Consider the following 14,299-nt stretch of genomic DNA (forward strand, 5'->3'; position numbering starts at 1 on the left):
TCTTGTCACCTCCATTAGATTAAGAACTTCACAAGAGCAAGAATTGTCTTTTTTGCCTCCAGCAATTATACTCTCAATAAATTTTGATTGAATGATTGATTTAAAAAGGTAAATTAGAGAAGATGAAAACCAGCATTGGTTGGAGTTTCCTTCCCTGAGATTTCAGTCCCTATACCTATTTCTTGTACGCTACTTTTTAAACTCATTTTTCCACACATGGTCAAATGGCTCCTACCCAAATTTGGTGAATCTCTCCATTTAAAGGACTTAAGGACTCAACATATTGGGGGAATGACATAAACTCTTTTGTCAGTCTTATGTAGCTTATGGACCTTTAGCAGGATAATTTTTAATAACTAAGAAAAATGCTAGATTTCAGCTCAAGTTTAGTGAAAATAAAGGTGTCATTTCCCCGCCTCAATGTCATGAAACCCCCTGAAATTTATTCACAAAAATGCATCTATAGACCTCTGATTAAGAGGTCCTTTAAGTGTACTATCCCTTACCTGGGTTAAGTAGAAGAGCCCAAGTCCTTCTTGATTGACGACCAATAAAATCTATGTCCTCTTTCTGTTTTTCAATCACCAAAACAGGAATATCATACACAAGTATCTCACAAGCAAAGGTTTCATCCTAATTAGCTCAAATGGATTATTAATTGGCTTGTATTAGTCAACCAATCAGAAGAGTTTTGTACCTGCAATACTAGTAACTTGTATTCTCCAGTACTGGGTACTTCATTTGATTTTGAATGATCTTAATTGATTTTTCTATGTTTTATAAGAGCAGTTTGACAAATTCAAGACCAACTAGATCTGGGACCTCAGTGCTATATAATCAAAAGCATTGCTGAGCCCCCTTTCTACCCACTTTTAATTTTAGCATAAATTTTTCAAGCAATTTCGTTCATAAAAAGCATAGCTAACATTTATATGGCATTTACTATGTGCCAGGAATTGTCTAAACATTTTACAAATTTATCTCATTTGATCTTCACAACAACCCTGCCAGTCTGTGCCATTACTATCATTATTTTACAAATTAGAAAACCTGAGGCAAACAAGGGTTAAGTGATTTTCCCAGACTCACCCAGAAGATAAGAATCTTAGATGGGACTTGACTTCAGGTCCTACTGATTCAAGTACCAGTATTCTGTCCATGGAGCCACTTAGCTGCCTGCAGGTTCCTTGTGTGAAAATGCTTTTTTCTTTAATAAACATACTTCCATAAAACTGAAATAAAGTCTTCTTCTTAACTTAATAAATATAATTTCTATAATTTACTTTTTCAGGTACCACTTGGGTCAGTGAAATCTTGGATCTGATCTATAACAATGGAGATGTAGAGAAATGCAAACGAGATGCTATATTCAATCGGATCCCTCTTATGGAACTGATAGTGCCTGAATTTTTAAATGGTATTTCTAGTTAAGGTATATATTAGAAGAAATCAACCATTATCATACTCTTCCAATCATCTCTAACACAGATTTTTTTATGAAAAATATGGTGAAAAAAAGTCTATAAAGCTAAAAAAAGTATAGGAAGCTAATCAAATATAATTTGAGAAAATGATAAATTATAATAATTTAATCATCAGATAATAGCAACAAATTTTTTCCCTTCATTCTGCAACCACTTGATAGTAAAGGGAACAGTAAGGGGGCAGTCATTGGCCAAGAAGTACATCATCTCCTAAATTCAGATGTAAAGATTTTTAGACATTTGTTCAGATCCTAAAGGAAAATCTTGAATGTACTTATGAAACATTGCATATTTTTAATAGAAAGAAGTGCTGTCCCCAGGAAAAACAAGAACTCAAGCCAAGTCTTTGTTTCTCCACAGATCTCTCAAATAAAAACATTCTTCCCCTGGCTTTTGTTAGCCCGTAAACCACCACTGCTTAAGATTCTCTTCTCTGAAGCTTGGCCCAGGCTTTCTGTCATTTCCTAATGCTATCAAAACTTGTCCCATAACTTGTTTCCCAGTTAAATAACAGAAAGGATAAACACTAGGCTTAGCATGGGAAGGCTGAATAAGTCTACCTCAGAGAGTTCTGAGGACTTTGGTGCTGAGCACATCGCTTAACATCTCTCAGCCTCAGTTTTTTCATCTATAAAATGGAGATAGATAATGTCATCTGTCTCAGAGAACGAATGGTAGCTCTTTGCACATCTTCAAACCATTCTATGGCCAATTGTACTCTGTCTAATTTATATTTCCCTCCATTTCATTTGAAAAGCAGCTGCCATAGGGGATTGAGCGCTGGATTTGGCATTGGGAATTCAAAGCCTATTTTGACACTGAAGTAGTGTGCCAAGCTCTGACCAGTATTAGCTATGAAACGAAAAAGAATACTAGGCCCATTTCCTCAGCCCTAACAGGATAAACATGAGGACATATGTTTGTATGAATGGTTTACGGCCTGACTAAGGTGTTATAGAAATGTAAGCAAATATTCACTTACTTCATGAGCAATCAATTTCCCCATAATTTCTCCATTTGTAAAATAGACTTGGTAAGGCTTTCTTTAAAGCCCAAATGGCAGTATTTTTAAGTAAGAAAATATTTATTGCTGAAACACCTATAAGCTTCTCAGGTAAATGTTTAGAAAAATAGCTGAAAAAAGACTGTAAAAGCTGAGTATAAGACTAAACATTATTAATAGGTGGATTTGGATATATGACTAAGTGGCATAGTGCCTGAAGTCAGAAAGACTTATTTTCATGAATTCAGATCTGGTCTCAGACACTATCTGTGTGACCCTGGGCAAGTCATTTAATTTTGTCTGCCTCAGTTTCCTTAACTGCAAAATGAGGATAAAAATAGCAGCATCTATCATGGAGGGTTATTGGGAGGATCAAATTAGATCATATCTGTAACGTATTTAGCACAGAACCTACATAATAGGTACTTGTTTCCTTCCTTTCTCCCCTGAAGAAGACCAGCTCTAAGGGGTAGCTAGGTGATGTAGTGGATAGAGCACCAAGCCTAGATCTGAGTTCAAATCTGGCCTCAGACACTTATTAGTGTTTGATTTTAGGCAACTCACTTAACCCAATTGCCTCCCCTTCCCCCCACAAAAAAAAAGAGATTAGCTCTAAATATAAGCTGACTTTGGCATATACATGGGTCATGAAACACTTAAATGATTTGCCCATAGACATATATTATACACACACACACACACACACACACACACACACACACACATATAGGCATGTATGTCTTTATTAAGTAGCATTTGAAGCTATCTGACTGTTCCCAATTTCAAGTCTGGCTCCCTATTTAATTAAAATATTGTACTCCTGATATCCTAATGCTTATTTAATTTCTTGTTCTTCTCTTCTCTTTGTTCCTAAGGCACTAAGATTTTATGCCAAATTACCACCAAATCACCATCAAAAATAAAGATATTTAAATAGTGCTATTAGCCTCCCAGGCAGGTTTGGTCCCAGTACATTAGTTTAAACTTAGCCAAATGAAACATCCTATATCCTATGAAAGCTTTGTGTAATAAAGTGCAGTTTTGTCCAATAAATCTATAGAATCAGTGCATTCTGAAGAAGGAAATGGAGCAGAGCATCAAGAACACTAGTTTTTAAATTTAGAGGACTAGCATTCCTGGGTGAGCCTGGGCAACTTACTTATAGTCTCAGTTTCATCCGTAAAACAGGAGGATTTTACCTCTATCTTCTACAAACCAAATAACCTCCATGTTGATTCCAATTCTAATCTATGAATTAATTTCAAGAGACTCTGAGAAAAATGATGCAACAAACCATGGATTTGCAGAATTAAACTTAGGTTGTTTTTTTTTAAATAAGAAGGTGAGGGAAAACATCAACCACACCATAAAATTAAATTTCTGTAATATATTAATTATACAATGAACTATAACAAGGAAAGAACATGCTAATGATGACTTGGACTAGAAGAGACATGAAGAGACAGAAGTAATCATTGCCAATCTTGTCATTTCATTCCACACTTTACAGGTGTAAAGAAATTAGAAGAAATGAAGTCCCCACGCCTAGTGAAAACCCATCTGCCAGTGGAACTCCTTCCTCCCTCTCTGTGGAAGAATGACTGTAAGGTAATCAATTTGAAAGGAAAGAGGAGGCTGATAAGCTGGCCTTCTCTAATCAGGCCTTCCATCTCCCATAAATGGAAGAGATATTCCTTCCCAGGGAAGAGACAATTACATAAGATCTTGTCTATAGGGATGGCATCCATGTAATCAGAGATTCACAGAATCAAAGGTACAGAATTTTTTAAATGGCTATTATTTTATATAGCATTTTATGCTTTGCAAAGCACTTTATAAAGAGTATTTCATTTTATTATCACAATTATCCTGGGAAGTAGATCCTATTATTATTTACATTTTTCCAGGGAGGAAATTGATACAGACTTTCATAAGGTCACGCAGGTAGAAAATGTGTGGGTATGGATTTGAACTTAGACTTTCCTGGTCCCAGTTCTAGTGCTCCATCTACCGGGCCACCAAGCTGCTTCTCTTGCTAGGGATCATTCCACAACAGCATTTAGCTTCTACATGAGTATGTGACATAAAATAGCTGTCACTTTGAGTCAAGAAGCTCTTATGAAGGTAATTTCTCCCCTAAATAATATCTCTTTAGAATAAAGCCTTTTCCATATTTCCTTACCATTTTGGTACCTAATACCTGGCACCATGCTTGACACATAGTAGATACTTTTAAAATATATGAATGGAATTCAATTGAATGGAACCTATTCAATAGTAGATATTCCTAACTGGAAAGTCACTTGCTATTGGACACTCCTACCAATCATTCCACACACAGCTTTATTAAAGCACAGGTCCAAGCAGATCACTTCTCAATTTAAAAAAAAAAAAAAAAAGCTTATTAGACTACCACTGAACTCTAGGATGAATAAAAATTCTTCTACTTCATCTTTGAAACCCTTCAAAATCTATCTCCAGCCCACTTTCCCAGCCCATAGTACAAATAATGTTTCTTCATTCACTGAATTCCAGCAAAACCATGCATTTTGCTGTCCGTGGTGCTAAATTACCCCTATGTCCCTTGCTGAGTTCATTCATCTCATTTTCCCTCAGTTTCCTCATTTTTAAAATGAGGAAATTGGAAGTGTTAAATCTATACTCCTGTGGCCTTCTATTTCTTTAGGGGTTATTCTTTATCTAGTTTGTGTCTTTCTGGAGTAATCCAACTGTCTCCTGTGCTTGTAATAAACTCCCTATTCACTTCTTCCCCAACATCCCTAGTTTGTTTAAAGGCTTAGCTGATATTCCAGGTCCTACAGAATTTCACTCCTTTATAGATTTTCTCTATAAAAAATTACCTTGTATTTATTGTATTTTTTATTTAATTTTCTTTGTGTGCCACTTTCCCCCAAAGGAATGTAACTTTCTTAAAAGTAGAAGGTATTACTACACACCTGTCAGATTGGCTAAAATGACAGGGAAAGACAATGCAGAATGTTGCAGGGGATGTGGGAAAACAGGGACACTGATATATTGTTGGCGGAATTGTGAACACATCCAGCCATTCTGGAGAGCAATTTGGAACTATGCTCAAAAAGTTATCAAACTGTGTACCCTTTGATCCAGCAGTGTTTCTACTGGGCTTATACCCCAAAGAGATGCTAAAGAAGGGAAAGGAACCTGTATGTGCCAAAATGTTTGTGACAGCCCTGTTTGTAGTGACTAGAAGCTGGAAAATGAATGGATGCCCATCAATTGGAGAATGGTTGAGTAAATTGTGGTGTATGAATGTTATGGAATATTACTATTGTGTAAGAAATGACCAGCAGGATGAATACAGAGAGGACTGGCGAGACTTAAATGAACTGATGCTAAGTGAAATGAGCAGAACCAGGAGATCATTATATACCTCAACAACGATACTGTTTGAGGATGTATTCTGATGGAAGTGGATCTCTTCGATAAAGAGAGCTAATTCAGTTTCAATTGATCAAGGATGGATAGAAGCAGCTACACCCAAAAAAAGAACACTGGGAAATGAATATAAACTGCTTGCATTTCTGTTTTTCTTCTTGGGTTATTTATACCTTCTGAATCCAATTCTCCCTGTGCAACAAGAGAACTGTTCGGTTCTGCACACATATATTGTATCTAGGATATACTGTAACCTATTTAACATGTAAAGGACTGCTTGCCATCTGGGGGAGGGGGTAGAGGGAGGGAGGAGAAAAATCGGAACAGAAGTGAGTACAAGGAATAATGTTGTAAAAAATTACCCTGGCATGGGTTCTGTCAATAAAAAGTTAAAAAAAAAAAAAAGGAAAAAAAAGTAGAAGATATTTTGTTATTTTCTTTGGACGTCTAGCACAATGCCTGGCACATAATAAAAAATAATACTTATTAAATAGATGAATAAATGTTTGAAAACATCATATAGTAGCCAACATTTGTAACTTAATAAATAAAATGTATTGAAACAATTAGCATTTTCTTTAATGACAGCAGTGCCTTTAATGTCATTCTTTTGGTAGAATGGGATAACTGCCTTTGGGCTATCTCCAGAGACAGTTCTGGTACATCTGAAGGACCTAGTCTTTGAGAAGGCAATGGAACACCCTTAGTGGCCACTGCACAGGAAGAGCTGCCTAATCAACAGTCTTTATTTAAAGGGAGAAAAAAAGGTCATAGAACTACCTCCCTACTCCCTGCTTCCCACAGGAAGTTTGAGATAGAGTTCAGGGCATGTGTTATTTCAGGAAAACAAAAAGTAGAGAGTGGAAGCAGAAGTTCTTTCTCTTTTCAACTCTACCCTGAATGTTCCCATGGTGTTGTCTTCTTGTCAGAGCATATGAGAAAAGAAGACCTGGCAACCCCTATTATATCAAAATAATAATATCAAAGCATTGTAGTCATCAAAAAACTAAAAAATACTATACTTAGAGCTAGGTGTCCTAAAGGATAGAGTGTTAGATCTAGAATCAGAGAGACTTGAGTTCCATCCTTCCTAAAATTCTAGTTAACCTCTGTCTGCTTCAGTTTTTTAAATGTGTAAAATGGAAATTATATTAACACCTACCTTACTGGGTTGAAAGAATAAAATTTTTACTTTATGTAAAGAGCTTTGCAAACTTTCAAGAGTAAGTTGCTGAGTCATGAAAACTGACCGCTTTACTTTTAAAAATCAGATCTTGAAACTTCAAAACTCAACAAATTGGGATGGAATGCCTATTTTGTGATAGATACTGTGCCAGGCATACAAAAACACTCCTTGCTTTTGTTTTCAGGGAAGAGAGGTAAGAGAATGACATGTAAGAAAAAAAATTAATATTTCATATTCAAAATACAAACTAAGTCTACACACTCCACAGAACAATAGTTCTTTTGTAGTAGAAAATATGTATTGTCATAGAATCACAAAATCATAGGGTGAAGAGGGACTTTAGTCAGTTCATCCACTTCTCTCCCAAAGCATAAGCCTTATCTATAAAATTCTCAACTATGCCAGCAGTATTTGGATTTTTCTTTTCTTTTAAATGGAATCTCTGGTGTTAGATTTAATTTCTTATGGTTGGCTTCTTTTTCCTACAAATAGAAAGCAGAAAAAGATTTTAATTGAAGTTCATAATTTAATTGGATTCTGGTTAGCGAGGACCTTTTCATAGTGGAGCATTTACAGTTGTGATGACATAATTTTTTTTGTTAAAAAAACACACATGCAGTAGTATAATGGTGAATGTTTAATAACTGAGTTGTAGAGGACAGTTAGGTGATTCTGTGGATATAATTCTTGAGTCTAAAGTCAGGCCTCAATTCAACTCCAACTTTAGACATTTACTAGCTAGGTGATTCTGCTCAAGTGACCTAACCCTCTGCCTCAGTTTCCTGATCTGTAAAATGAACTGGAGAAGGAAACAGCAGATCACTCCAGAATGTTTCCCATGAATACCCCGAGTGAAGTCGCAGAGTTAGACGTGACTTAAACAACTGAACAATCCCACAGGGAAAAAAATGTAGTTTGAACCCACTTTTCAGTTTAATTAATCTATATTATTAACATTTTCTTCAATATTCTCTTAAATATAAACACAACAACAAGAAAACAATAAACCTAATCCTGATTTGTAGCCTTTTGCCAATATTTCAGATATAAATTCTCATGTTGAAAATTTAAATCACTTCTCTCAAGGCAATTCGAATTGACTATAATACATTCCTGGAGACCTGAAAATGGTGCCCCCTCCTCTCCATGCTGTACTAATGCACAGCTATGAAGGCCTTTGTCAGAGGACAGAGATAGAAGCCTATATCTGAAAGTAGGAAGGGGCAACATCTGTTACTGAAGTCACTTAATTATCTTCTTTTAAAAGAATACTAATTAATCTCCACAAATCTCCCATTTCTTCCCACAGATGATCTATGTAGCACGGAATGCTAAGGATGTCGCTGTCTCTTACTATTATTTTCATAAGATGGCAAAGATGTTCCCAGAGCCTGGTACTTGGGAGGAGTTTCTGGAGGAATATATGACTGGAAAGGGTAAGACTAACTATTCAGTAATGGAATATTATTGTTCTGTAAGAGGTGAGGAGCAGGCTGATTTCAGAGAAGTCTGGGAAGATTTAAATGAATTATTGCTGGATGAAGTGGATAGAACCAAGAGAATCTTGTACACAGCAACAACAAAATTTTGTGATGATCAACTGTGATGGCCGTGGCTCTTTCTACAATGAGGTGATCCAAGGCAATTCCAATAGACTTGTGATGGAAAGAGCCATCCTCCTGCAGAGAGAGAGGACTATGGAGATTGAATGGGGATCCCAAAGTAGTTTTTTCACCTTTATTTTGGTTGTTGTTATCTTTTTGCTTGTTTTTTTCTTTCTCATTTTTCCCTTTTAATCTTATTTTTCTTGCATAGCATGATAAATGTGGAAATATGTTTAGAAGAATTGAACATGTTTAACTTGTATTGCATTACTTGCTGTGCAGGGGAGGACGAAGGGAGGAGAAAAATTTGGAATACAAGGTTTTGCAGGAGTGCGTGTTGAGAACAATCTTTGCATGTATTTTGACAAATAAAAAGCTATTTTTTTAAAGAGGTGGGGAAAAGACTAAGTATTCATTGGATCTGAGCTCAAAAGTAAAAAATACTCAGTGATTGAATGATTGAATAAAGGGACATGGAATTCACAGGGAATTAATATATGTTGACTGATGTCCTTTATCTATTTCCTATGTTCTTAGAGAGGAAATAAGGGCATAGTTGATGGCATAATGAATAGAATGCTAGAGATGGATTTAGGAAGACTTGAATTCAAATCCATGCTTAGACACTTTGTGATCTTAAATGGTTACCTAATTAAAATTGCTGCGTGGTGCAGTGGATAGAGCACCAGGCCTGAAGTCAAGAGGATCTGAGTTCAAATTTGGCCTCAGATACTTAACACTTCTTAGCTGTGTAAATCTAGGTAAGTCACTTAACCCCAATTGTCTTAGCAAAAAAAAAAAAAAAAAGTTACTTAATCTCTCTCAACCTTACTTGTCAATTAAGGATACCATCTGATTCCCCAGGATTGTTATGAGAAGTTTTTTTTTTAAAGATAAAATGCTTTGCAAAACTGAAAACACTATTCAAATGTTAATATTATTGTTATAAAAATGAAGAAAATTCAAAAAAATCTACTCAATAGACTTTGGATAAAAGATTCCATGTGCATCCAGAAAAAGAACAAAAGATTTCATGTGCATCCAGAAAATGAACTATAGAGAATTGAATAAAAATCAGCAAAGGTTATGATCACTTATTTTTTTTTTTTTTTTTCCCTTCTCTCCCATGGTTTTCCCCTTTTGTTCTCATTTTACTTTCTCAACATGTTTCCTAAAACAATGTGTATTAAAAATAAATGAATTTTTAAATGGAGGAAAAATTTTAAAAAGAAGTGAACATGATAAACAAAAATAATATTTTATGATATCCCTTCCCAATAGAACAGGTGTTGTAAATAATCAGAACTTATAGATCAACATTTTTCACAATAATTTGCCAAAATTCATTCTCATTACCCTAATACACACCCTCATCTTATGCCTGGAAGGTTTCAAAATTTTCCAAACTTGTCTTCCTGCCTCCAATCTGTACCTTCTCAAATTTTCCACGTTTTGCAAAACTTAACTCAGTTGCTACACAATAAAAGAGAGATTGCTTTGTCTAATATACAGGAGAGACTATATTGATTATCTTATTCTTTTAAAAGTAATTATATAACCTTAACAAATGAGGTTATTGTTGTTCAGTCATTTTTAGTCCTGACTATGAATGATCCCATCTTAGCAAAGACACTGGAGTACTTTGCCATTTTTTCTCCAGCTTACCTTACAAATGAGGAAACTGGGGCAAATAGGGTTAAGTGACTTCTCCAGAGCCAGTGTATCTGAGGTCAAATTTGAACTCAGGAAGATGAGTTTTCTTGACTCCACTGCACTATGCACTATGGTGCCACTTACCTGCCCCAACAAATTAGATATGGACACTTTTTTGATTGAATTTCAAAATCAAAATGGAATGTGAATAAAGCCTATATATTTAGATTCGTGTACACTAATTCTGGTTGTCAATCAAAAAGATGATTTTACTTAACAAAGGGAATTACTTTTAACTGATGCAATAATCAGTGGAACCTTATCCTCACACTGGCATTCAAGACATTGCACAATCTTCCCTAGACTGTCTCCCCAACCATCGCTTCTGTAACTCACTGCCAGATCTCCTCCATCAAAAATGGCTCTACTCATTTCTTCCCAAGTCTGTCTTAGACAGGTTAATATTTTTGCTCTTGTTCATGATGTTCTACCTGTATAAAATGTCCTTCCCCATGTTCTTTTAGGATTTAAGTTCTACTTGTCCTTCAAAGCTCTGCTTAAGTCCCAACTTTTTGCATAAGCTCCTAAATCTAGAACTGGAGAGTTCCAAAGAAGATATCCAATCCAACCCTCTGTTTTAAAAATAAAGAAATTGAATCCCAGAGAAGTAAAGAACTTATGCATTCCATCTAGATTGCTAACACATTGAGCACAGACTGCTTATTTTTAAGAATATGTCTTTCTTATTCCTAGAACATAGTGCCTTAATTGTATCAGTATTCAACAAACAATTGAGGCATATTGTATTACACCAGCAAAATATAGGTACCTTGAGGAAACAAGCTCCTTGTTGTTTTTTCCTTTATATCCCTAAAATTTGTGTTTTCAACATGTTGGCACTTAATAAATGCTTCTTGAATTAAAATGGGATGACATGATGATGGTGACATTAACAAGAAATGTGGGGGGACTTCCGGCCAAGATGGCGGAGAGGAAATACACTTCTGTGTAATCTCCGTGTTTTTCTCTCACTATTCATTTCATTTCATGCCTCTGAATTAATGCTCGACTGAAAAAAAAACCATACAATTACTTACCAAGAGAAACCATCCTTGAGACTCGTCAAGAAAGGTCTGTTTTTGCGCGAGGGCGGGGACGGTATTTGGAAGCAGTCTGCGGGTAGCAGCAGCTGCAACCAGAGCACAGATAGCAGCTCAGAACCGGGTGGAGCAGAGAGGGGGTAGGACCGCAGCCGTCTCTGCGGTGAGAGCTTTGCTATAGGAGCAAGTCAGCAGCCCAGCAGAGAAGCTAAAAACACCGGGGGTGAAGAATACAATCCCAAACAGCTGGAGTTTCTAGGGACCTGGCCACCCCTCCCCCACAGTGTCTTAGCCCGCTCGGATCTCAGAGCGCTCGGATCTCAGTGCGCAGGCGCCATAGCACAGTAGGACCTGTGCCTCACGAATACCCTGCCCCTCCCCCAAAGAAAGCAGCCTCCATTCAAGGGGTTTTTTTTCCTTCTGTTTCTTTGATAGTTTGTCTTTGATAAATAGACAGAATGAGCAAGAAACTGAAAAAGAATTTAACCCTGGACAGCTTTTATACAGATAAAGAGCAGACTCCAAACCCTGAGGAGACTAAAAACAAACAGTCCCCAGGTGAATCCCCGAAGGAGGAGACCTTATATCCCTCAGCACAGATGAATCTCATGGAGGAAATTAAAAAGGCTCTCACAAGGGAGCTAGAAGAAAAATGGGAAAAGGAGAGGGAGGCTCTGCAAAAGGAGAGGGAGGCTTGGCAAAAGAGCCTGGAGAAGTCAGTTAAAGAGAGAGTGGATAAAGAAACCAAATCCTTGAAAAATAGGATTGGTGAACTGGAAACAGAAAACAGCTCTCTAAAAAACAAAATTGGCGAAATGGAAAAAAATTCCACAGAACAAAAGAACTCAATTGGACAATTAGAAAAAGATCTTAAAAAAGTGAGTGAAGAAAATACCTCACTGAAAATCAGGGTCGAACAATTGGAATTGAATGACTCGAGGAGACAAGAAGAATCAGTCAAGCAAATCCAAAAAAATCAAACAATGGAAAAGGATGTGAAATACCTTCTGGGGAAGACAACAGACCTGGAAAACAGATCCAGGAGAGACAACCTGAGAATCATCGGACTTCCAGAAAAGTATGATGAAAAAAAAAGCCTGAACACTATCTTCCAGGAAATTATCAAAGAGAACTGCCCAGAAGTCATAGAAACAGAAGGTAAAATAGACATTGAAAGAATTCATCGATCCCCTACTGAAAGGGATCCTAAAATCAAAACACCAAGGAATATAGTGGCCAAATGCCAGAACCCTCAGGCAAAGGAAAAAATACTGCAAGCGGCTAGAAAAACCCAATTCAAGTATCAAGGAGCCACAATAAGGATCACCCAGGATCTGGCAGCATCCACATTAAAGGATCGAAGGGCCTGGAATATGATATTCCGAAAGGCTAAGGAACTTGGTATGCAACCAAAAATAACTTACCCAGCGAGATTGAGCATCTTTTTCCAGGGAAGAAGATGGTCATTCAACGAAATAAGCGAATTTCATCTATTTCTGATGAAAAAGCCAGAACTTAACAAAAAATTGATCTACAAGCACAGAACTCAAGAGAAATCTAAAAAGGTAAAGATTAATCTTGGGAACTATATTTCGGCTGTAAAGATGTATAAAAAATACATGTATACCTTGTTCTAGAAACTAGTTGAGGAAAGGACATTGTACTAGAAAAAAGGGAAAGTGGGGGTACTACATTTCATGAAGAGGCAAAGAAAACCTAGTATATCTGAGAGAAAGAATGGAGAGGAATGAAAATAGTGAGTATTTTACTGCTTTCAGAATTGGCAGTAAGAGAAGAATTTTAGACATATTCAATCTATGGTGAAACTTCTCCCACCTCATTGAAAAGTGAGAAGGGAAAAGTGAAAAAGGAAGGAATAAGCTAAGTGGAAGGGAATACGGGAACTGGGAGGGAAAGGGGTAAGTTGGGGGGGGGGAACTCTAAGGGGAGGGGAGGGATACTGAAAAAGGGAGGGCTGTGAGAAGCAAGGGGAGCTCACAAGCTTAATACTGGGAAGGGGGGTAAGGGAGGGGGTAAGGGAGTAAGAAGGGAGAAAAGCATAAACCGGGGTCAACAAGATGGCAAGTAATACAGAATTGGTCATTTTAACCATAAATGTGAACGGGGTAAACTCCTCTATAAAGAGGAAGCGGTTAGCAGAATGGATTAAAAGCCAGAATCCTACAATATGTTGTATACAGGAAACACACCTGAAGCGGGGTGATACATGCAGGTTAAAGGTAAAAGGTTGGAGCAAAATCTACTATGCTTCAGGTGAAGCCAAAAAAGCAGGGGTAGCCATCCTGATCTCAGATCAAGCTAAAGCAAAAATTGATCTAATCAAAAGAGATAAGGAAGGGCACTATATCTTGCTAAAGGGTAGAATGAATAATGAAGAAGTATCTATATTAAATATATATGCACCAAGTAGTGTAGCATCTAAATTCCTAAAAGAGAAATTAAGAGAGCTGCAAGAAGAAATAGACAGTAAAACTATAATAGTGGGAGATCTCAACCTTGCACTCTCAGAATTAGATAAATCAAACCACAAAATAAATAAGAAAGAAGTCAAAGAGATAAATAGAATACTAGAAAAATTAGATATGATAGATCTCTGGAGAAAATGTAATGGGGACAGAAAGGAGTACACCTTCTTTTCAGCAGTTCATGGAACTTATACAAAAATTGATCATATATTAGGACATAAAAACCTCAAACTCAAATGCAGTAAGGCAGAAATAGTGAATGCATCCTTTTCAGACCATGATGCATTGAAAATTACATTCAATAAAAAGCCACAGGAAAGTAGACCAAAAAATAATTGGAAACTAAATAATCTCATACTAAAGAAT

The 14,299-nt window shown here is 36.5% G+C and overlaps 2 protein-coding genes across 6 annotated transcripts in view; both read left to right on the forward strand.

Annotated features, from left to right (window-relative positions):
* LOC127541234 (sulfotransferase 1 family member D1-like) overlaps nucleotides 1-14,299 on the forward strand; it is a 37,975-nt gene that overhangs the window by 13,478 nt on the left and 10,198 nt on the right. For 3 of the 5 annotated variants that reach the window (XM_051966443.1, XM_051966444.1, XM_051966442.1), the window contains exons 4-6: nucleotides 1,292-1,417; nucleotides 3,998-4,095; nucleotides 8,400-8,526. In XM_051966443.1, the coding sequence (XP_051822403.1) occupies nucleotides 1,292-1,417; nucleotides 3,998-4,095; nucleotides 8,400-8,526 (351 nt within the window). The remainder of the gene's footprint in view (nucleotides 1-1,291; nucleotides 1,418-3,997; nucleotides 4,096-8,399; nucleotides 8,527-14,299) is intronic. The other 2 variants (XM_051966446.1, XM_051966445.1) reach the window with 1 other exon arrangement.
* The window catches only part of LOC127541232 (sulfotransferase 1B1-like), a 63,267-nt gene that overhangs the window by 13,420 nt on the left and 35,548 nt on the right, over nucleotides 1-14,299 (forward strand). The gene's annotated exons all lie outside the window — the stretch shown is intronic.

The sequence above is a fragment of the Antechinus flavipes genome, chromosome 6, assembly GCF_016432865.1.
Source record: "Antechinus flavipes isolate AdamAnt ecotype Samford, QLD, Australia chromosome 6, AdamAnt_v2, whole genome shotgun sequence".
NCBI classification, from domain to species: Eukaryota; Metazoa; Chordata; class Mammalia; order Dasyuromorphia; family Dasyuridae; genus Antechinus; species Antechinus flavipes.